The sequence below is a fragment of the Typopeltis vanoorti genome, chromosome 17 (assembly GCF_054136105.1).
Source record: "Typopeltis vanoorti isolate ZY-2024b chromosome 17, IOZ_Tvanoo_1.0, whole genome shotgun sequence".
Lineage (NCBI taxonomy): Eukaryota > Metazoa > Arthropoda > Arachnida > Uropygi > Thelyphonidae > Typopeltis > Typopeltis vanoorti.
Genome location: NC_143565.1, coordinates 76913025 through 76938555, shown reverse-complemented (window position 1 = coordinate 76938555; position 25531 = coordinate 76913025). Strand labels below are relative to the sequence as shown.

Here is a 25531-nt window from a genome sequence, read left to right as displayed (position 1 = left end):
CACAATGGCACTAACCATGCACCAATAATGTGCTTTGCTCGTGAAGCAGTATACCAAAAGTAATTGGAATGTTGTTGCTGCACTCTGTGAATTCTGTAACCTGAACAAACATTCAGGTAAAAGCTGAAGGAAAGCATAACGCAGCATGTGCACAACATCATTTTGCCCTTGAACGCACTGTGTGAAGGATGCAGTTTGTAGCATACTGTGAAAGGCAGCACATTGCACAGTACAGCCTGTGAATGTGCTATTTAAATAAAATGTGTTCACTTCTGCATGATGCACAATGTACTCCTGCAATATTTCACAGCATTTGGATCACTGGGTGGCACTCCACAAAGCTAAACAGATGATACTTTAACTTTGATTATCCTGTATGTCATAAAATGAAAATCTGATCTTAACCTCTATTTGATCATCCAAATCCAAGCTGTTCTATAAGTTCTTTCACACATTTTTCTCAACTCTTTTCACGTATGCTGCATTAATCTTACCTAGAGTAGAGAAAGTACTTTGTAATTCTCACATTTAGCTTTATCCTTTCTACAGATATATAGACTATGAGAGCTACACTCCAATCACCTAGAATTCAATCCTCTGAATTATTCAGTGTGGCTAATGGAAACCTTTATACCTCATTTTCTGAATGATTTCTTCCTGCATAAAACCACAAACAAAGATGTCAAATAGAAACTGTTTATATTTCAACTAGTTTCATGAAATACTTTGTTTCACTTCATCAGGAAATAAAAAAAATAATATAATAATAACATAACATAATAATATATAACATATTATAATATATAAGCCTTTGACTCCATTAATAGAGAAGCAAATGTTTAAAATACTCAGCTTCTATGGTCTACCCTCAAAACTCATACAAGCAATCTCAGCACCTTATAAAGATTACAATGCTACAGTAATCTTTAAAACAGAAACATCTGAATCATTTCCAATGACAACAGGAGTCCTGCAAGGTGATGTATTAGCACCTTATTTGTTTTTAATATGCTTGGACTACATCTTCCAGACCATCAACACAGAAGATCTTGGTTTTAACATTAAAATATCCACCCACACCATGCAAATAACTGATCTTAGCTTTGCTGACGATGATGTACTTATTGATACAGAACCAACAAAAACATCTCAGTCTACTAGAAGCACAGGCTGAACTTATTGGTCTGTACATCAACATCCAAAAGTCCGAAGTATTCTCAATAGGTTGTGAAAACTTTATACTTCATATCAACAATAAACCCTTAGAAAGAGTAAAGGACTTTCAATACCTTGGATCGTACATCAGCAATACAGAAAATGATATCAGAAAACGTAAACAGCTGGCTCTGGTCTTCCATAACAAACTCTGCACCATCTGAAAATCATCATTAGTATCATTAAAGACAAAATTAAGACTATATCATGCAACCAGTAGAATCATCTTCTTGTATGGTTCTCAAACCTGGACAATAAGCTCCAAAAAAAAAAAAAAAAAAAAAAAAAAAAAAAAAAAAAAAAAAAAAATTACAGATCTAATTAACTCCTTTGGAACTACATGGCTCAGACTGATTCTTGGATACAGCTGGATGGACCACGTCACTAACTCTGCTGTGCTAAATCTGGCTAAGCAAGAACCACTTGTCAGTAGTCAAAAAACTATAACTCAGATGGCTTGGGCATCAACTCAGACATCCTGAAGTTTCGCCCTTTTTGGAATCCCTCATCCTGTTCAAACCAGAAGATGGCAAACACAGTAAAGGAAGACCATGCAAACAATTTTGGCAATATGTGAAACCATCAGTAGGCTGAACTGCAAAACTCCATCTGACATCTACCAGTTAGCTCAAGATAGAGACTTGAAAGACCATAATTTGCAATATTTAATTTTTAATATAAATCTCTTTTCCCTTTTTACATTGTATCATATTGTGAATAAACTATGTATGTATAACAACATGGGATGGGATGGTTGGATCCCATCTATCATCAGGGTATACAAACTATTGGTGCCTTTCCCACATTGCCCACTTCATATGAACTAGCTCTATCACTTAGAAACAGTTCTCTTAATTATGTCCTAAAGATAGTCTCTTCCAGATCATCCCACGTGGACTTCTCTACATTGGAAAGCTCAATATTATACATGTCAGACTGCCATATGTCCTTTTGGTATGCATGTTAAACAGACTGCAAGCTGCTGGCATGGCATCATCTTCACCAGGGGTGGGGAACCTTTTTAGTATCAAGGGCGAAAATTGATAATTTAAAAACTTCCGCAGGCGACTGGCAAATTTTTTTCTCATGCAGTACTCACAGTATGGCATGAGAAAAACAAAGTCAAAAGTCAATATGTTTTGACATGTGGGAAAATGTCATGGTGGTAATTGGGAAGCAATCAATCAGAGAAAGCCTGAACTTTGCCGGCAAGAAATGCTCCTGATTTCTTTTTATTTTAATGGCTGGTCTCGATTTGATGGTTGCAAGACGCATAACGATCATATTTTATGTAATATAGTTATTTTTGATTTTGTATATTTAAATTTGAATAAATTTAATTATAATAAATTTAAATTATTATAAAATTTTATTTACATGTATATACGAGTACATCAGCAAAAGGGGGGGGGTGATTGAAATAGACTTGTGGGCAAAATTTCACCCGTGGGCAAGGGGTTCCCCACCCTTGATCTACACCAAATATAACAGGATTCCTTCATTGCAAGTATGCACTCCATCCTGCAACCTCTCACTTCGTCAACTACAGAAGTGTCAATACTCCATTTATCTACCTGCAATTGTTTAATGCACAGACACAGCAAGCCCACTCTGATCTCTTGTCAACTGATGGTTCAAAATTAGAGATCGCTGTTGACTGTGTGCTGTTGTTTCCTGACATTACCATTTCCAACCACATCCCCCCCCCCGATTGTAGTAATTATACAGCAGAGTTGCTTGCACTTGAGCATATAAAAGGAAATCACTAAATTATGTAATTTATATACACTGAATTCTTTTCAGGCTGTCTCCTCTGTTATGTGCTGTGCAAGGTGTTACCTACTGTACAAAATAAAAACTCTTTTAATGTTTGGTTATGCTGCATTCCCAGCCACATTGGAATTGAAGAAATGAGAATGCAAACGCTGCTGTCTAGATTATATCACACCTTTCCATCTACTATTTAACAGTACCATATCCAGACTACAAACACTTTATAAGATCAAAGCTAACTGCCCAATGGCAGACATCATGGCAGGAAGCAATGACAAACAAATTACATGACATTAAGCACTGGCATTCTAGTAAACAAAGAAAAAGAAGAGAAGAAATTGTTCTTACTAGGCTTTGCATAGGTCAGCCATTCTTATTTACTGAGGGCTGATGATCCACCTGTGTGTGAAAAATGCAACACACGTCTCACTATTTATCACATTCTGGTTGCCACTTTACATGAGAGAGGGATGAAATTTTTACCTATCTAGCCAAGCCATATATACTCAGGCAGATGTTATCAGATTCAGACAAATTGCATGTTTTTAACCTTTTACAAAGAATTAATTTGTACAAACACATTTAACAATTTTATTTATACGTAGATACTACGTGCAATGCTTTTGCAACTAACAATTTTTGCCTTCAACTGCTGAGTCTCAATATGACTAAAAAGGCAACAGCTGCAGTTCACATTGCCACTGAAAATTTTTGCCTCTTCAAAACCAAAACAGCAGGAGGTTACCCACTGAAGGTGAGTAAGGTAGATGAAACTTGTCTGTTTTGGAAGTGTATGCCCAATTGTATCTGCCTACCTATCCAGTGAAAACAAATCACCTGGGTTAAAAAACTGCCAAAGACCTCGAGGTTGCAGGCTGCTTTTAGGAGATAATGCTTCCAAGGACTATAGAATTCTCTCATGGGATACCACACAGAAAACCCAGTTACTGAAAGGATACATAAAAGCAAGACTGCTTGTTGTTTTGGAGAGGAACAAGGACTGGATAACACAGGCTTTCGGCAAATCTTTTTTTTTTTGAGAGAGAGTTACATGATACATTAATCTTGAAAATAAAGAATGACTTTAATAGTTTTTCAGAAACTGAATCTTTCAGTACTCATGCCTTTATGTGAAAAATAAGTGTTTTTCAATTAAATTAAATTAAAGAAGAGTTGGGATGGAAAGAACAATACTCAAGAACATTATGCAAAGAAAGACCAGATTTGCAAGACATCTTCTGAGAGGTTCTTTGGGACACCTGACAAGAACTATATTACAAGGGAAAGTTGAGGGGAAGAGAAGACGTGGAAGACCAACTAGAGTGGTTCAATGACATCGTGGAATGGACTGGTTTAGGAATGACGGAGGCGAGAGACCAAGAAAAATGGAGCTGCTCATCTGCTGCAATCCTCTTGCTAGAGGATGCTACCTGACCATGACAACAACAATTAAATTAATCTTGAAAATCAGAATCCTGTTTATTTAAGAATGCAACTATTATCCCATGATATGTCTCCCATTTTATACATTTTTGACATACATGCCGATTCTCGAGAATGCAACTCCATGTATAACTATGGTTACCTGTACATATAGTAAGCAAATTCAAGATCTTTTCTCTAAAAACATCTATTTTCAAATCAATATATTTTTAATAACTTATTTACCGCAAAAATAATAAACAATACTACATAAAGATAGAATGGTTAGTTTTTATATCTTACCTGTTGTACAGCAGTTTGTTGAACTTGAACTGGTTGTGGTGGATTGCGCATATTTGCAGTATACTTATAAGCTGCAGGCCGAGCTTGTGGAACATTTGCAGTTGGTATTGCAGTGGGACGGGCTGCAGCAACTCCAGTGGGACCCATTGCTGCTACACGTCCTCCTGCTGGAGCAGTTGGCTGCTGTCCAGTAATTGGTCGTGCATTCATGCCTGTACGCATACCAGCACTTTGAGCAGCTGCCACGGCTGCTGGTCGTGGTGCAGGTCGTGCAAACGGTGCTGACTGCATTGCTGGGAATGCTGAAAAATGTTGTTATACAAAAGGTTATATATATATATATATATATATATATATATATATATATAAACATTGAGCTGAATATTATTATAATTGAATATAATCTGATATATTATATATACTGCTTGGAAAGAAGTAACAGACACCCCTATAGGCAAGCGCATCATGGCATGTAATGAGTCACATTTGTAGCCAAGTATAAATTGGAGGAATATGATGCTCGAAAGTCAGTGCAACTGTGTCTCGGTGAATAGCTCTGAGAAGGGAAATAAAGTTTGAAAGAGGCATTGTGATAGGATGTCATGTTCTATTAAGGCCTATCTGTTTGGCAAATTGTTGACAAAGTAGATCATACCAAGTCAATAATCAGTGATACCATACTTAGATGCAAACGCAGGAGTCAACTAACTACAACTGTGCTACACAGTGGACAATCCACTACGCTCACCGAACATGACTGCAGGGTACTACTAAGTAATATGTAAAAATTGCCATTCGTTGGCCAACAGATTGAATGAGGAGTTCCAGGAATTTAATGGAACACAAATCTACATAAAACATTTAAAACTGAGGCTCACAACATGCAAGCCCCACATTACCTGAACCAACATGCAGCATCGTTTTCAGTGGTGCAAAGAGCATGTACAGTGTGACATGGAAGCTTGGAAAGCTGCAGCATGGAGCAACAAATCACACAATACTCCCTACCCAGCAGATGTACAGGAGCGGGCGTGAATTTATTACAAAATTGGTCGACGGGCACAGGTTTGGGAACCCCTGATCTATGGCACCACAATCAGAAGTCATAGGCCATAGATCAGGGGTTCCCAAACCTGTGCCCGTCGACCAATTTGTGTGTGCCCACCACTGTTCAATCGTGTGCCGTATAGTTTGAAATAATCACGCAACAATTCATGGCATGCTATATGATGCATGCGTTAATGACACATGGAGAGTATTAAACATACAATGTAAAGTAGACGCGCATTCGAAGTTGTTCATTCCAGTTTAAGAACTGGAATATCATCATATTCTCCTAATTATGAAGCACTTGCCAATGAAATGCAATGAAAAAGATCATACTAACTTACATATATATATTTAAATTTTTATATAATGTAAACTTTTAAGTAATAAAACATTTGATTATAATGTAAACTTTGTATGTATTCATTTAACAGACAAATTCAAAAAATTTGCTTGAAAAAATAGATGAGGCCCATTGCCCTACCGGTATTTTAGAATGTGCTCTAGGAAAGAAAATGGTTGGGAATCCCTGCCATAGATGGTGCAGGACAATGCACTATCATAAGGCTGCTGCTGTAACTGTATAGTTTTGTGGACAAGAACATCACACTTGACTGGCCTCCACAGAGCCCTGATTGTACATCTGTGAGATTAACTGGAGTGTCGGATGAGATCAAGGGATGTTCTCCCCACAAGAGTCCAGACCTCATTATATGCACACAGGAAGAATGGTCCAAAATATTATTTATTGATTGCTATTGTATGCTAGTGGAAAGTATGCTCTGTAGGATTGCTACAGTCATGACTGTTTGTTCTTCATCCTATGGTCTGTTAATTTCTTTCCAGGCAGTGTATAATATATCTAATATAATTCTAACATGAAGAAAAATATCATTTAGAGCACATTTAAATGTGCTTCTGGTGTATGCAATATAACAGACTTGGGAGGCATACAAAAACATTGTTAAGGTGAATTTCCTTTAGCATGGCATCCTAAATATGGAGCTTTCTTTCTGATTTACAGGGGAGCCATCTACATGTGATAGCTGTTTATTAGTGACATGATTCATATCATTTCAGATACTACTTTGAACTTTCTGATGTACTTACATAAAATGTAAGGTTCAATGTAAGTTCAATTTAGATGACAAAGCAGTGTGGCTGAACAGTAGGCTATTTGAAAGCTCTAGAACAGTATAATGAATCACATGAACATTTTTTTCATATTGTGTTGCAGTTGACACTCACTACAGCAAACACCACTATAACAAATTCACCCAGCACCACAACCTATTGAAGTCTTGACTGAAGACTTCAATAGGTTGTGGTGCTGGGTGAATTACAGATAAGTTGCTACTAAAAGAATCATTACAGCAAACTATTTCATGTGGGTCTGTTATAGTTTGAGTTGAATGCATTATGTTTCAAGTAGGCACAGCTAAGTTAGCATCTTTTGTGTTTTTGAAGGTTTTTTTCCCCCAGAAGTCCGATTTTCATGTATTAAGAAACTTATTGTATAATCAAATTTCTGATATGTACCCTCAGTAATATGTATCAAATACTCTGGTAGCACTACATGACATGACATGAATGAAAAGTTATCATTACATGACAACTTTACATAACTAAATTCCTATCGACAATTTCCCTCCAAATGTCATATCTACCAGAACTTCAATATTACATCTTACATTCTGGTCTTCTAGGCACTCCACTCAGGTTTTGGTTTTTCTCTGAATTTTACTGCCATTAAATACCTGCTTTGTTAAATATTCCTTTTTCATTCTGTTTAAGTGACTTTACAACCCAAGAATTCTGTTAATACACTGCTGAATGCTAATAATTTCAATTTCCTTCTAATATATTCATTTTTAGTATGATTCCACTAATGTTGCCATAACTGTCTTACCTTTTCTGAGAACTTATATCTATGATCTCATCTAGCTTTCAGATTCATAAATCAAACTAGTCTGAACAATGTCTTATTCTATAAGAATTTATTTAGTTTATTCCCACCTTTGCTTATTGTGTTCCCTATTTCCATATTCAATTTGCCATCTTCACTAAAAATTCTGCATAAATGTTTTGTAGGTTCCTATTCATAATGTACCAGATATTTTCAATGTTTCTGCTATTATCATAGTATTTTTATTGCTTATCTTCATACCAAATTTGTTTTTCCTATCTTTGGCCACTAATGGGCAGGCAATATGCAGCATATAGCCTATCCCTGTCAAATCAACCCAACTCTACTTCACATGATATGGCCTGTTTCCACAAAAGCAGCACTGGCAACCAAGCAAATATTCTTATGCTAAATGATATCTTCCCAGTCAGAGTCAATGCCAACTAGACCCATTAGGTGGTAGATGATCACTCAGTGAAATGGCATCGCCCAGCTTATTGGAGACTTAATGAATGCCATGTCTCTAAAGCAGGGCATCCAGTTTGTCTCCTCACTTTTCCATGTAGTATGAATGAAGACAGGAAAAGAAAAAAGTGACAGAAAATAGAAATTTTGGATCTCTAAATATGATGAGTGATTAAAATTTTTCACCATTTTAAGGGCACATCAATAAAAACAGTAGTGCAGCAGGTTGGCTACTATATATAGCAGGGGTCCTAACCTGTCATTGAGAAGTCAGGAAGCCTCTCAGTCAAACGATGCATAATCCTGCTGCAACATACTCTACCGGATCATGCATGGAGAGAGAGAGTAAAAATAGTGGTGTGGGAGGCAGTATCAAGCAACCACTTTCCTTGCCCTAAAATGGCCTCAATGCCTCTCATATATCACCTTTCAATGCATGTACCCACCATTCTTCTATTTAACAATAAATGAACAAATGACATACACACACAAGGACAGTAACATTGTAAGAAATCTCCCTCTAAAACCAATCCCAACATACAAATCATGATAATCTTCAAAAATCTCATTAACATCCTTGGCATAAAAAATAAATGATGATTATCACTTAGATTTGGGAGACACCCAAATTGCTGCCAAATCCACTACTATCCATCCTTCCATATGACCTCCTCTGGCTTTAGGTTTCCTTGCTCCACTTAGTCACAATCACCTGCAGCATTTACCAGTCTCCAAAATTTCAAACTACTTTCCTCCTACCTACTGACCTATTCACCTTCCTCTATAGAAACTCTACCATTTGCAATTCAGCTATCAAAATAGTGAGGTCATTCACTAACATCCACAACTAAAGGCAGTTCTCCTTTTCCAATAACACTGACCAAGCTGGATGAGATGCAAAGTCTGAAATACGCAATGATCTAACACAAATTGTACCTTTATCTACCCAATGTCCCAATACTCTTGATTCTCTTTTTAACCAGTTCTCCTTCCAAATACACTGCAAGTCACATCTTCTCTCCACTCAGATTACAATCTTGTGGAAGTCCCTTTTCTTCCTCCAAACACCCACAACTTTGGTGCCTTAAAGGAGCCCAGTGGTAAGACATGGATTTCTATTTTATCTTTTCATGGTTTCTCATTATATTCTGAATTCTCATCCACTTTCCATGTCCTGATTCAAGAGGGAGTGTGAGAAAAAAAAACTCAGCTTACTGCAGGTGGCTCAGTTTGATACTCAGCCTATGCTGAAGCATGCAATAAATGCAAAAGTCAGTAGTAGCAAATCTAAACCTGACTTCATAATGGCCAACAGCAGCTTGCTAAGGCCACTGGACAACTTCTGCTCACCTGCACTTCACCTCTCTTCTTCCCTCCAGAGGTGAACACTGTTATAGCATCCAAGATAAAGCTGACCTGGCATCTGGGCAGATGCCAGGGAAAAAGTGATGCCTCCTAGCAACCAATCAGAGTACCACATCCCTCCTGTAGATTTTCAGCTGAAAGACATCAAAAGATACACAACTTGGAAGACACTTGAAAGTCTTCTGGTCTCTCCAATTGCACTCAAGCATTGTACTCCAGAGGTAAAATCAGTACTTAACTGACATTTATCCCAAAGCATGGAAGCAACCATATAACCAGCCTGTTTCAAAAAAGGGAAGAAGAGTCTACAACTACTGACAATCACTACCACCTCAATCCTCTCCAAAATAATGGAGTAAGTCATCAATGGTCAACTTCTCCACATCTAGAAGTCCATGGCTGACCTCTTAACCTACATCACACACACACATCACTGGATATGCCATGGAAAGATTCAGAGGAAATGTGTAATGCAACTGATATTTCCAGAGCCTTCATCTGCCATCGAGGCCTGTAAAGCAAATCATGATAGTTTAGTCTACCTGACACCCTCTGTAATTGGGTAGCCAGTTTCCTCTCTGGTTATTCACTGTATCATGTAGAAGAGTCTCAGGTCTGTTCTATCTTCTATACATAAATGATCTACTTTCAGTCACCACGAATCCTATCCTTGCTGATGACAGTACATTCCATGATGTGTTAAGACATCCAGTACTTCAACATTGATTGCCATATCATACTTGTCAATGCTACTGTAATGCAGTCCTACCATATTTTTTTTTTCTTCTCACAAAAGGCACTTACCATTACCCTAAGTAATACAAGTCATCACAATACAGGCACCCCCTTGATTAATGCGATTAACTATTCCCTCGATGTTACCACGTATATATCAAAATCATGTTAATAAAAAAAAATAATGATCAATGGTAAAAATTACAATTTGTCCCATAATCGATTATTGTATTAATAATCTGTTTTATATGGTACTCTTTTAGGTAAGATAAAAAATGAATGCAAAGTAAACGTTTAGTAAATGCTTGTACCTAACATTAGTTACTGCAATTTTTTTTTTTTTTTTTATCAAAAAAAAAAGTTAATATCAGCATAATAAATTCTAGACTCTCTAGACCTTGGGCAAACAAGCATTCTTCAATTAACTTTTGGATCTATATCGATTACTTGCTGCTTAAGCGATTCTAAATTGCAAAATATTCCACCCAGTTCTTTGATTGTTATCTCCTTTGGAACTGCATCTTCACATTCCATTTGTTTGTTGTCTTCATATGTGCGTTATTAGTCAATTTCAAGAAGATCACTGTCACTGAAATCTTTTGAATTTGAATCCAATAATTCTTTAACATCTTCTACATCAACACCATCAAAACCAAGTTCTTCACCAATTGCAACGATTTCTTCAACCACGTTGTTGACAGGATTTTGAAAACTATCTAAATCATTAACGCATTCTGACAAAAGGTTTTTTCCAAACAACTCTCATGCAGCTAGAAGACACTTGCTCCCACGAGTCATGAATGTTTTTAATTGCATGTTTAATGTTAAAATTTTTCCGAAATTCTTGGAGCATAATCGCATTTTCTCCCGCTGTTCTTTGTATTGCCTTTGAGAATGTCTTTTTTAAAAAAATAGGCTTTGAAAGGTGCAATAACGTCCATGTCCATGGGTTATAGCAATGAAAAATAAAATAAAACTCGGCCAGGAAACACTCCGAGGCTTGCATGTTTTTGCGCGATAATTAAAACTCTTAGCCGCGTATATAAAGGGATTGTCACAATTAATTTCACTGCATTAATCAAATCTCGCATCAAGCAAGGGATGCCTGTATTAGATCTTGTGCTTGGACTAACACTTACATGCCATAAACACATCACAATCTTCAGCATCTAAAAAAAAAAAATAAGCATTCTCTTCTCATAGATGATCCCTCTCTCAAACTCACTTTGACCTCTATCTCAAAGATGTACTGATTCAGATGTCTTTTCTACAGGTAGTTCAATAGTCACTACTTCACTGAAGTGACAACAATCATTCATCCAATTTGCTCGGCCTGTTAAAACAAGAGCAGAAGCTGCCCAACATCCTTTTTAGTTAAATTTCAAACATACCGAACTAGCTTCTCTTGTACACCACTGACCTGTCCTCTGGAACGACCTACACGAAGTATTCCCAAACTGCCAACTCTTCAAAAAATGTCTCAAACTACCTCAATCCTCACCTGCTCCCAAAACAAAGCACTGTTATGTTCTTCAACCTGTTTTGTATGGTATGAGATGAATATTAAAAAAATATTTGTTCAATATCATATCACAGCAAAGTAACTTGGCATCTTAGAAACCTGCCTGCTGCTTATGACAGGGCACAATCTTATTTGTATTGTATACCATGTCTAAATTTTGAGTGCACTTCAGGGCATTTTATTTTGTAGGATGAAATGCCCTGTGGCTAACTCACCTCGGACTGAAATGTCCCAATAAAGGTTTGTGTCCTATATGGGATTTACAACCCAGGACTTTCCAGACATCAATGCCAACTAAACTATGTGAGCTCTTACTTAAATATTGCATCATGTGAAACAGATATGCCAGCCAGAATAGACATAAATGACACGGAGCACACTACACAGATAGAATCAATTAATTACCTTATCACAACATTAGTTAATTTTCTATGATACCATTAAATAGATTTAACCAACCATTGAGCCTATCATGTAAAACGTGATGAACTATATTACTATGTCTACAGTATCAATAAATTTAAAAACAAAATTTTCCTTGGGTCTTTATCTTTTAAAAAATATATCTGAGCATTAATGTTATACATCGAGTATCTACTGATTACATAAGAAATGGCCATAAAAATTTCTTTAATGTCTTCTTGCTAGGGTTGTGATAAATGAGGAAACAGGAGTGCAAATTTGAGATTGGTGAACAATACTAATCTGAACCTTACAGAACACCTTTGAAAAGAGTTAAAAGGTCAGATGCAAGCAAGAACATCATAGCGGGTCCTTGAGTGACGAATGTCACTAAAGAAGCCACTATGGTAAGCCATAAATATTTTTGCCTACCACAGTGGCTCCTTTTGGTGACATTTCTTGCTTGCATCTAACCTTTTGCAGTCCTGTTTCCTCATTACCATCTGTGAGTTTCATAAACCTCACATGATAACATAATTTTAGAAGTTATATTAACTCTGTTAATTATAAAAACTTAAGTGCAGACATGTTAGTTATCTAATCAGGTTAGTATCTTCAGAAAAGACAATATATCACAATACAACTGACTTCCTTGTATTCAATTTCACTTATATAGACCATGAACACTGGCATCACACTTATGTCTCATATCTCAAAATTTACCTTAGTAAAATACCATGAGAGTAGTAATTACATTACTACTCTCATGATGACAGTATATGCAATATACTGTCACCTCTTATCTAAAAAAAACCTGATGATAGAATAAATCTTATTTGAATTGCAGTAATTTTAATAAATACCAAAATTTCTTACATGTCAATACATGAATAAGTCTAGCCAGTTGATAAGTGCACTATACAAGCTAAAAATATCTTACCTGTTGCTGGCTGGCCACCAGGACGGATCTGCGGCTGAGTAGGCCAGCGTGGAGTAGCACGCATCTGAGGCATTTGAGCTGGGAAATAGCTCCTTTGTGCTTGTGGCATGGTGGGTACAAAATATCCTGCACTACCAGGTTGAAACATCTGGCCTAACTGCTGCAATATTAAAAAATTTATTCTTTAGCACACATTATTAATGGCAGCAAAAATTCAATACATAAAAGTTCAAACATGGTTCATTTCTTTCTTAATGGAAAAGTTTAAAATTATACTTCTCAATTCTTTAGAAAATTTAGAAATGTGGTAATTTTATTAACTAAACAGAAAATGTCATGAAAACAGCCTACATTGCCTCATTTTAGTGGTATAACAGTGCAGAAACATAATCACAGAGACATTTTCCTTTGTTTTTGTTCTTTATTACCTGAATAAATATTCAAAGGTCTTACAAAGAATGGTTTTGTCACATACAAAATAACTAAATAAGGATAAAATAACGATTATCCTTCTTATGCAGACTGTAGTGAACAAGATGCAGCAACACATACATGCTTCATCTTGTTTATGGAATACATTATCTGCTCATGGTAATGGTACACTGAATATCCACTTAACATGATATCACTTCCCATGACACTTGCATTTCCACAATTTTTCAAAGAAAGTGAATCCCCTCCCCAATCCAATGAATGAAATTTGATAATGCCTATAAACGAGAAGTATGTACTTCAGTAGAACAAAGGAGCAAACCCAGAAAATGTCATGACAAAAAATAAATATTAAACAGAAATGTGCACCCAATGTATTCTTTCATTCACAAATTTTGGGTCACTTTTGTATATTTAAATATTGGAGATTTTTTTTTTGTTTCCAATTAGAGAGAAAAGAGAAGAATCAAGTTTTGTGGTGGAATATGCCACATAAAGATGAGGAATGGACATCAGGTCAGAGGTCAATGTTGGTTCCCTGCGTTTGGCTACATGGACGTTACCTCCCAGATAACTTTAAGCAAATCCAAATCTGCAGATCCCTATTCTGTATGTAAAAAGTATCACTAAAAATGTGTTATGATGGTTCTCAGGAAGTTTTAGTTATAACTTGTAAAATCTTACTTCAGTGTTGGACCAGAACAGCTGTGCTGCATTATTATTCAAAGAGAAAGCCAACCAATCTTATTTTTTTACTTGTGATTCAAAAGCTTTCAAAATAAATGTTCTTCCTACCATTTAAGGCTTCTCCCACATCCTTTTGGACTGTAATATTCCTCAAGAAGCATACACAATGTGTGCCACTTAAAATGGACTAAAATCTTGGTTCAGACATCACAAGCTATGCATGTGTAGGTGATTTGCAGCTGCTCTAGACAAGCTCCAGCTAATAGGATTAAGCCATCAAGATGCAGAAAACTACTCAGTGATGAATTAACATAGCAGGGTTCAAGGTTTAGTGCTCATACTCCTCAGAATAAAAACAAAGTTTTCACTGATCCTGATATTGCAACTTGTCCTACTGAAGATTCGTGGAACTAAACGTAACTAACACTAAATCAATATAAGATGATTTAATATCAGTTACATTTGAAATCGCTATTTGTCTCTGAAATAAATGAAGTTAAAAAGTAAGAAAACAATAAGTGTAGACAAAAATTTAGTTCACACAGGGGAAATGGGTTCCCACACATTTCCCCTGTGTTTACTGAAAGTATTTACTGAAATTTCAAATGACTTTCCCCTTGTTTCATTTGTAAATGTTTCAGTACAAAAACTCATGAAATGTATAGTAATATCATGCTATAAGCTGTTCCACAAAATATCCATTCATTCTGTTATGCTTAACATGTATGACTTAACATTCAAATTCTCTTGCTTGCTTCATATGCATACACTCCAGAAACTGCATAGTTTAAACCATATTCTAAGGTTTACACGAACACATGCAGGAATTTTAACCCCCTGGGTGATTGGTTTTAATATAATGGGATTTTTAATATAACTAGGTTCTGATATAACTGGATATTTGGAAATGCATTAACATGCGACATGACATTATTAGTACTGTTAAAATGCAGACATCTTTATACCTCTTCTGTAGATTAGAAATTAAACAATTCTATTTTTGTAATCAGTGAGACATACCTGCATGCGCATGCCTGCAATTCTCTGCATATACTGTGAAGCCAAGTGAGCCTTGCGGTCTTCCTTACGTTGTGCTAAAGCTACATAAAGCGGTTTTGATACCACAATACGTCCATTCATTTCTGTAACAGCCTTAGTGGCCTCCTCAGGAGAACTGAAGCAAACAAAGCCAAAGCCTTTTGACCGCCCATTTCCATCAGTCATGACCTACAAAAAAGAAAGGAGCTCTGTTAATTTTTAACTCATAACATGACAGACATGGTAAGGAATAAACACATGGGTTGAAAAAATAATACACACACACAAAAAGACTAACTAAATCGCACTATTTCATAACATTATAAAAACTATTTGATAAAGAAGTAAATTTCAATACAAATAAATCCAACTGATAAATTAATATTTAACATGTAGATTTTACACCATCAATTCATGGTGTAAAAGCCCCAAGAAATGTACAGGATGCTATAAAATTAACTAATGTAAGCTTCTTATTAAGATTTTCCCTTAATCTGTTATATATCAGGTCATATCACATGTTACATTTTGGTTTCTGAGATCTAATAACTGCAATCCACTAGATCTTGGTCTTCCTCTTCTCATTCTGGCATGAAACACTTGTTCTGCTGATGTTTCCAATTCTTCTTAAATGACAGGACTACCTTACATTGGCTTACACATTCTTGGAAGAAAATAATAGAAAGCTCCTTTCTGGTATCTTCACTGTTAATGATTCTCCAACTGACTTTTTTTTTAATGTTGAGCCCATACATGAGAGGTTGGTTGATCAACCTACAGTACATTAGTACCGTGTATGGGTAATTGATACTATTTGTTCACTTTAATTTTTCCCAGAAAATACCAATATTTTTAGTCTGATTACCTGTTATTTCTAACCCAACTCTTACATCCATTACTTTAAAACTGGTTGAACCATTGTATACTGCTCAATGTTTTTGGCTAATTTCTCTTATTCTTCTGTAACATACTACCAGTTTTGCTGAATCTGATATCTATATCCATATTTGATTTGATATCTTCACTAAAACTTGTGCCTAAATAGCAGAAATGTTATAGGTACACCATTGAGAATACATTATTACAACTACTCAATTTTTCTAAGTCCATTACCATCATATGCATGAAGTGCCAAGTTTATCTGATTCGGATATCATTTTTAATGCTTTCCTTCAAAATGTGATATCCATATACATAATAAATAATAATAATGGAACACGTATAGACCACAGTAATAACTTTAATTAAATAAAGGTACAAATATTTCATACTGAAAGTAACAGTACATCCTCAGTGTAGAACAAACAGTTTAAAGGAATGGAATACAAAGTACAGAACAGTCGGTGGATCATCAATTAAACTGTTGCCGCGTGCTAGAAGATAATTATTACAATATTATTAAATAATTCTTTAAAGATAATTATTTCATTGATGGTTACATAAAATACGAGTCTCCCAAACTTTTGGGGGGGGGGGGGGAGATTAAGAGAGAGAGACAGTCATTTCGATTTAAATTCAGCCGATGTAAGAGGGCTTTGCAACTTTCTTTAAAAAGGCGTTCATATTTAAACCTACATCTATGGAGAAGATAAGCTTTATCCCACTGGATATTATGATTAGTGTCAATGCTAAGTTGTGCTAGACCAGATTTATGAGGTTTCACGTATTCAATATAATATTGATGTTCAGTTCCTTCATTCTTTTTTTCCACAGAATGGCCTGTTTGTCCAAAATAGGATAAATTGCATTCACATGGAATCTGGTAAACACCAGCCAATGATAGAGGTGAGTGACAGTTTGTCTTTTGTAGATGGCAAAAAGTGAGAAATTTTGTTGATAGGAAAATATGTCGGAATAAGATGATACTTCTTCAAAATTCTGCCTATAGGTTCTGAGATGCCTGAAATGTAAGTGATTGGAACTCTGCAGTCTGTTGAAGAATCTTGAGGTGTTGGAACATAGGAGTCAATTATCTGTTGGATCTGATTAGGGTTGGGGATGAATGGATGTAAACAAGGTGTCTTCCAGATGTTTCAAAAAATAGTTTGCCAAAGGTGGAGACAGAAGGTTCATCAACTAATTATCTTTCACGGGGAAGAACTCACATATACATAATAAACAGTGGACCATAATGCACCATCTTATATCTGTTTTACATCCAACCCATGCATACTTCCCTTCAATTCAAAACTAACTTTGGAGTGGCTGGGGTTTTCGGTCAGATAATAAATAGGTAGAATCACAAATATCTGAATAGCTTTTCCAATATTTGAAAGGGTATCATATTCATAATTAATAAAAGTAGTACTGAACATCCAAATGTCTGATTTCCATATCTATTTAATGTGTTAGTCTTAAAGGCCTGTCACAGTCAAGGATCTCAGGGTACTATAAACCTAATGAAGACTGGCAAGTGTGGTTAATCCTGTTTGTATACTCTGCTATGCCTATCAATTGTGTATATTCTCAGGTTGGTGCTTTTAAAGAATCAAAAACCTCTTTCCAAAATGTCTGTCAATACCATGAAACCAGCTAACTTACCTTCAATTGAAAAGATCTTATATTATAAAGATTCAACCTAGATGGGATTCAAGTAGTTTCTTCCTGACAAAACATGACACAAGGACCTCAAAATGACAAGTCAGAGTTCTGAAATATCACATGTCATAACTTGTTTAAAAGATATTAACAGAAAAATGCAATAAAATTACTCTCCTCTCTAGTTTCTCTATATTCATTCATACATAGTCCTTTGGTAAACTCTTGTCACTTCTTTGAGCAGGAAAATCTTTTTCAAGATGAAATCCAGCAATCTAAAACTCCAGTCTTTAATTATTACATAACTTGATTGCATCATGAATTTAAATAACGAATATTCCAGAAATTCTATGCTAAATACAATACAAAAAGTGAAGTGAATACCTTTGCACTTGTGATGGTACCAAATGGTGAAAATTCTTTACGCAAACGTTCATCATCGATTGCGTCATCTAAGTTCTTCACATATAAATTAACACCTTGATAACGACTCATTCGTTCTAATTTCAACTGTTCAAATCTCCTCTTCAATTCTGCTTGTCGTTCCGATTTCTTTTGGGCTCTTCCAACATACAGCATTTTTCCATTCAGTTCCTTCCCATTCAACTCATCAACAGCCTGAAAGAAAAACAATTTATTAAATTACAGATTCAGAATAAAAAAAATTATGGATATACTCTGTTATTCAAATTTTAAGATGCAAAGGATTTTTTTAAGATTTCAAATTCTAAGATCAGTTATCATCAGTAAACGTCACTCAACATTGCATTATCTGTCTTTTGTTCTTAGTTTAATAACAGCTTATTATAACAAGTATTGTCATTTCTAATAAGCTTAAACAAGAAATCTAGAAGACACACACACACACACACAAAAAAAAAAAACATTATATTAAATATTATTAAAGAATACATAATTAAATAAGGGAAGAAATAGAAAGAGAAGAATGGTAAAATAGACTGAAAATTTATGAATATAGAATCAAAGATGAAGTAAAACATGTACTTCCAAAAATGAAAATATGAATGGTATGTCATCTGTATAAAACTCAAGAATTGTATACAGAATATTAAAGAGGAATACTGAAAAAATTATCCTTTTATATAAGATAGGTAATAAAAATTCACATAGAAAACCCATATAACTTTTCTGTCATTTATAAACTTTCTACAAAAATTATAGATAAGAGTAATACACAATCTAACAATAATTGTCCGGACACCCTTGTTATTTGAGGGTTATGAAACATTCCAGGTTTGTTAACAACATAAAAACCAGTATACAAATAGTAGGAAGCAGTATTTCATCACAGTAGTTACATACAGGTGGTATGGCAACATGATGTGACTTCAATAGAATGTCATCGTGGGATGTCACACTGGTAGCATGTCCACAGGTGCCATTGCTGCTCAACTGGAACATCCAAAATCAACGATTGGTGATATGATCAACAAATGGAGAAGTTCTGGAATCACTAGTGTAGGAATCCCAGGGCGACTGCCAAAAATTACTGAAGGTTGTTAAAACTGGTGGCAAGCAAAAACAAAATTGGCACAGACCATCCGGTGATGAGTTCCACAGCACCAGTAACACCACGGTGAACACTAATACCGTGCAAAAAGAACTCCATTTACTGGGTTTCCACAAAAGACACACAAGCTGAACATCACAACAACAGACAAGGCAGCTTGTCTGGCCTGGTACAAAGAGCATATGAACTAGACAATTGACCAGTGAAAAACAGTAGTCTGGAGTGATGAATCAAGGTTCACCTGTTTCCAGTTTGATGGCGGAGTGTGGAGGCAGCTTGGTGAATGTTTGTTACCGGTGTGTTGTTACCATAGTAAAGTTTAGTGGTGGAGGAGTTAATTGCATAGGTTGCATTCAGTTGGTTTGGAGTGGTACCACTGGTCGTTTTCAATGGTTCCATGAAGGTAGCTCAGTACCTTGATAATCTGGTCTGCCTAAACTGTGGAGTTTTATAGACGGCAGCCATGTTACCATCAAGACAACATCCCATGCCACAAAGCTGCAGCTATTATGGAATGGTATGAATAGGCAGAAGTTAAACAACTGACTTGGCTGCACAGTCCTGGCCTCAACCCCATCGAACACTGTGGGACAAATTGGAGCAGCGATTGAGGTCCAGAGTGGCACATCTTCAATCTGTCGCTGAATGCTTTGATGGAGGAATGGAGACAAATTTCACACATTGGTGGAAAGCCTCCCTCAAAGGGTGCAGGAGGTGATCAAAGCCAAAGGTGGACATACCCGATATTAGAGTTCGCCTGCTAGTGTCCAGAAAATTATTGGTAGATAGTGTATATTAAATTTTCAATAATCAAGAGAACAGGCAGGGTTTAGCAAATCTATTAACTTCAATTCATCAGCAAAGCCTCAAATCAAAAAAACTTAATTTCCTCAGCTTTCAAGAATTATGAAAAGCCTTTGACTCTACAGACCTACATAAAATGCTAGAAGCTTTAAAACATACAGGATTATTAATATCAATATGTTACTCCTCTTAAATAAGTGTGCTAACATGTAGAAAGGTAGCTGCTATAAATTTAATTTAGAGCAACTACCTTTTCCTGTAAATTTAAATGGATAACAGAAATAAAAAGAGTACATTTCACAAAAATTCTGAATAGCTCCTCTTGAATATGCTATGAGGTGGGAGAATATATAAATAAATACTTGAGTAATCTCAATTTACTGATCACATTAATAGCATCATCAAAATAAATCACAACACATGAAATCGTGTTGCTGAATTATAGCATTAAAAACCCAAGTTTCTGATAACTGCAGATATAGCATCATAAAGGATTTTTCTAATTATATTAGAAAATTATATTTCAGTATTACCTTAAAATATTTGACTGGAAATAGAAAAGAATGCTAGTAATGTATAGCCCCTTTCCCAGAATTGGATGGGAGTTTTACGTGGTCATCTGAATGCACACAAATGGCATGGGAAAAAAAAAGCATATTTCCAGCAAAAATTTTCAGTCAGTCAGTACATATTCTGGCAGTTTAGTTAACACCCACAACAATACCACTGATAATGAAAACAATGTGCCAGCCTGGCTGGAAAACTGATACGTATATCTGCTCCTGCAATCAACAAGCTATAAGTTTACCACCATGGGCACGCATGTAACAATGATCATCTTTAGGTGAGAGATGAATTTCAATGTCCAGTGTACGACCACTACCCACTCTGCTTACTAGAAGCTTGAAAATGCTTGCTCTTTAGAGCAGGCTTTTCAAATTATGGAAAAAAGAATAAAATATAAAACATAATATAAAATTTTGAAAAAAAAAGAAAAAAAAACCCTTAGCCAACTGATATTACTTATGTACAGTAATAACCTGCCTTACAATACTTTGCTTTATGACAATCCACTACAATACGTTTCAATTATGAGTAATGCCTATTTGTAAAATAACAGTTTTAATATGACAGAGCTATGAATCAACAGATGTGCAATTTTCATGAATACTTGAGTAATGTGCAATTTACTGATAACATTAATAGCATTGAAGGGGGAAATCAACCTCTTTCCCCCTTCAATATACCCTATTCCTCCTATGGGTTTAAATTTGGAAGAAGGCAAGTTCAGAAGCATTAAGGTAGCAGTCCTATCACTGGACTCTCCATTGCCAGGCTAGTAACCTGACATGGACACTAATTTACTTCTAAGCTAATAAAGAAAGGTATTGAAAATGAATCTATGGATAGCAGTCCTATCACTGGACTCTCCATCGCCAGGCTAGTAACCTGACATGGAGAACACTAATTTACTTCTAAGCTAATAGAGAAAGGTATTCAAAATGAATCTATGGAAAATGACCCTGGAAAAGGCCCATGAAAATGACAAAATATAATACATATAGCAAACTGGAATGTAAGAGGAATAGCATATAAAGAAATAGAATTAGATGATATATTTGATTGACCTCATCCACCCCTTTAGGATAGGTAGAATCTCCTAATGAAGGGTTCACGACGAAATTAATGCGGCCGCTTCATCAACTTCTTGCTGTATTCATGACTGTAATCCACGCGTGTTCACAGGGCCAGTTTGCCTGCTTGCAGGATGAAAAACCCCAGATAAACTGTAGGGGAAAACCCTGCTGTCCACACCCAAGACCAGCTAACTTGGCTATGGCTGAGGAAGATCATTAAGCTTCTCACATCATCAACGGGAATGGAACCTAAAATACTCCTTACCCGCGAAGTCACTAAGCTAACTGCACAGACTAGATCATATATTAAATGAAAGAAATTTTCAAATAGGGGTAATCACTGAAACAAAATAGAAATTAAAAGGAACCATGAGAACTAAAAATTGAATATAATATATAGTGGAGTCGACAGAGACCAAAGAGCACAAGCAGGTATGATTTGGATTCATAATTCTCTTTTAATATATATTATAAATTACAGAATAAATGAATAACAAAAGCTAGAATAAAAATAGATATAGGTTAGATTTATATGCCCCAGAAGAAGAGGATAATATTGAATTTTATAATCAATTACAAAATATATATAATAAAGTAAATAAAAATGATTATGTAACATTAGCAGGAGACTTAAATGCAAAAACTGAAAACAAGAAAATTAATAATAATATAGGAATATATAGAGAACATACTCTAAACAGAAATGGTAAAAAATTGATCGATTTTGTAGTTTATAATAACCTTAAAATAATGAATTCTTTCTCTAAACATAAAGACATGCATAAATATACTTGGACAGCAAGATGGAAATCAATATTATATTACTTTATCTTAAATGAAAAGACAAAGTTTTCTTTAGATGTTGGAGTCCACAGAGGATATGAAATAAGTAGTGACCGCTTCCTTCTTAAAATAAAATTAAGATTACCACCTAAATGGCTACAAATAACAAGATTAATAATGGCTATATGAATGAAGAATTAACCAATATTTAGATAAAATAAAACGGAAATGAAGAAAGAGAAACAGAATGGCTTAATATAAAAACGATACCAAATACAGCAGCAAATGAAATCGTACAAAAGACCAAAAAATTCAATAAAAAGAAAAAAACTGAAGATGAAGATATGGAATGATACAATCAAAGAAATAATCAAAATGAAAAAAAAAGATATCATAAATGGTTTAAGCACTAAAAGAAATAGAATATAAAAGAATAAAACGTCAGAAAAAGATATAGCAAATCATAGAACAAATTTGTTTCTAATTTAGAACATGATTTATATAAAATAAGACCCAATATTTACATTAACATTTAAATATAGATACTAAAGAAAGCATAAAATTATGCACATTAATAGCAACATCACGAAAACTATATATACAAGTAACCCTCGTATAACGCGGATGTTAGGTTCCATAGAAATGCCACGTTATGAAAGACTCAGATTAGATAGAAAAAGTAGGGTTAGGTTCTGAAATCGTTTTTTTTTTAATTATATAAACAACAATGACATCCCCGACAAAAATATTTTATTTAATTCTTGTAATTCATGTAAATTAAGAAAACATAAACTATGAAACAAATATATAGAATAAACTTATAAATTACAAATTGTAAGTAAACTTCATTGCACATAATAAAGTGCATATTTTAATCGTCGTCACTGTCTTCAAAACGAACATTTCATAGATGGTCTTTATTTACGAGTGGCCAGAAGTCATCATCACTTGAAATCTCTGGGACATCATTTGTATAATTCTCATTGCATACTTCGGCTGGTTTAGTTATCAAGTCAGTAATAAGACCTTGCTTACCATTATGCTGCAATTTTTTATTAAGCTCATAATATGGAGCTAAACAAATATCCAATTGTCTCTTGAATTTTCAGGAGCCCTCGTTGAGGGATCATTATCCGTAAAATAGCTTCCTAACTTCCTTGCAAAGTCCAAGCCTTCTGCTAATTTCTCTAAACTGAATTTTTTAACAGATTCATCACAATCAGAATCTTCGACAGAACTTTCCATGTCATTTGGTTCAACGTCATCTATTAATTGTACTAGTTCCTCCTAATTAAAATTCATTTCCTTATCAATTAATTCACTAATTTCGTTTTCCACCATATTGCAAAAGCCGTCTAAGCGGTCATTACTATAGAAATAATTTTTTTACAAAAAAAAAAAAAAAAGCATTACATATTGTATGTACCTCACCAGGAAATAAAGTGCTCAGCTTGAGATGAACACACTAATGATTTTTAATGTGCTTTCCTGACAGAAAACGAAGACAACTTTCAACAATAATTACATGGTAACAATTGATGTAGATGCGTGCTAAAGGTATTTCCCCTAAAATTCGCTACTTATAACTACATGCACGATACAGGCAGACACAAATTTAATGAAGATAAAATTTGATTTTAAGTCATGAGGTGAAAAATATATGAAAAGATAAAGAGTTACTGCAATTTGTAGACCGCCTTGTATAAGTACCGCGTTATACGAGGGTTACCTGTATATATATATATTTTTTTTTTCCCATCATATAAGTCTTATATGATGGTGACTCTTATACCACTCATATGATGAGTGGTATAAGAGTCTTACAGTGGCTGCACTGCATAGTTCAGAAAGCCTGGACAGAGGGACGAATTCCCGATGATTGGAGTAGAGCTCTCATAGTACCCATATATAAAAAGGGAAATAAAACTGAATGTGAGAATTACAGAGGTATTTCCCTACTGAGTGTTCCTGGCAAGATCTATGCAAGTATACTTGAGAAACTGTTGAGAAGAATTGTGGAAGAAAAGCTTGGTGAAGAACAAGCTGGATTCAGGCCAAATAGAGGCTGTCAGGATCAGATCTTCACTTTACGACAAATAGTCGAGAAAGCATGGGAATATAACAAAGATCTGTATTTAAGTTTTGTCGATTTGGAAGGCATATGACAAGGTGCCAAGAGAGAAGCTATTCAATACGCTGCAGTTATATGGTGTCAATGGGGCATTATATCAAGCAATACTTAGTCTTTATTTGAGTTGTGAGTCAGCAGTTAGAATTGAAGGAAGTACAGGAAGATGGTTTAATGTTAAATCTGGTGTGAGACAAGGATGTACATTATCCCCTCTATTATTCATTATCTATATGGATCACATTATGAAGGAATGTGGTATTAAACCTGATATCAAAATTGGAGATGTTAATGTCAGCTCTTTGCTTTATGCGGATGATGTTATACTTCTAAATAAATCCGCTACAAGTCTGCAAGATTCTCTGACTAAATTGAATAGCTGTTGTAATAGATATGGTATGAAGGTCAGCAATAAAAAGACAAAGACAATGAAAATAGGCAGAATCATTGAAAATGTCAACTGTGTTGTGAATGGAGAACCTGTGGAACAAGTAAAACATTTCAGCTACTTAGGCACAATTTTTACTGAAGATGGTAAACTAAATATAGAAATAGACAACAGAATCAGCAAAGCTGGTATCGTGGGAAGTCAATTGAATAAATTCATATGGAATAAGAAAGAAATTAGTCAGAACACTAAATTAGCTGTATACAAGACTGTGTTTAAACCAATTTTAACTTATGGATCTGAGAGCTGGGTCAGAAGTAAAACACTTGACCAAAGACTAGAGACCACAGATATGAGAGTCCTGAGAAAGATTAGAGGCGTGAACAGATGGCATCATTGACAATATCATATTAAAAATGAGGATATTAGGAAAGAACTTGACATTGTCAGCATCCAGGAATGTGTTAGAA

General features: G+C 35.1%; 1 protein-coding gene across 2 annotated transcripts in view; it reads right to left on the bottom strand.

Moving 5' to 3' along the window:
* The window catches only part of pAbp (poly(A) binding protein), an 81274-nt gene that overhangs the window by 11087 nt on the left and 44656 nt on the right, over window positions 1–25531 (bottom strand). The window contains exons 7-10 of one of the 2 annotated variants that reach the window (XM_090407527.1): window positions 18175–18408; window positions 15235–15441; window positions 13096–13255; window positions 4714–5015 (exon numbers count right to left, since the gene is read on the bottom strand). In XM_090407527.1, the coding sequence (XP_090263653.1) occupies window positions 4714–5015; window positions 13096–13255; window positions 15235–15441; window positions 18175–18408 (903 nt within the window). The remainder of the gene's footprint in view (window positions 1–4713; window positions 5016–13095; window positions 13256–15234; window positions 15442–18174; window positions 18409–25531) is intronic. The other variant, XM_090407528.1, reaches the window with a different exon arrangement.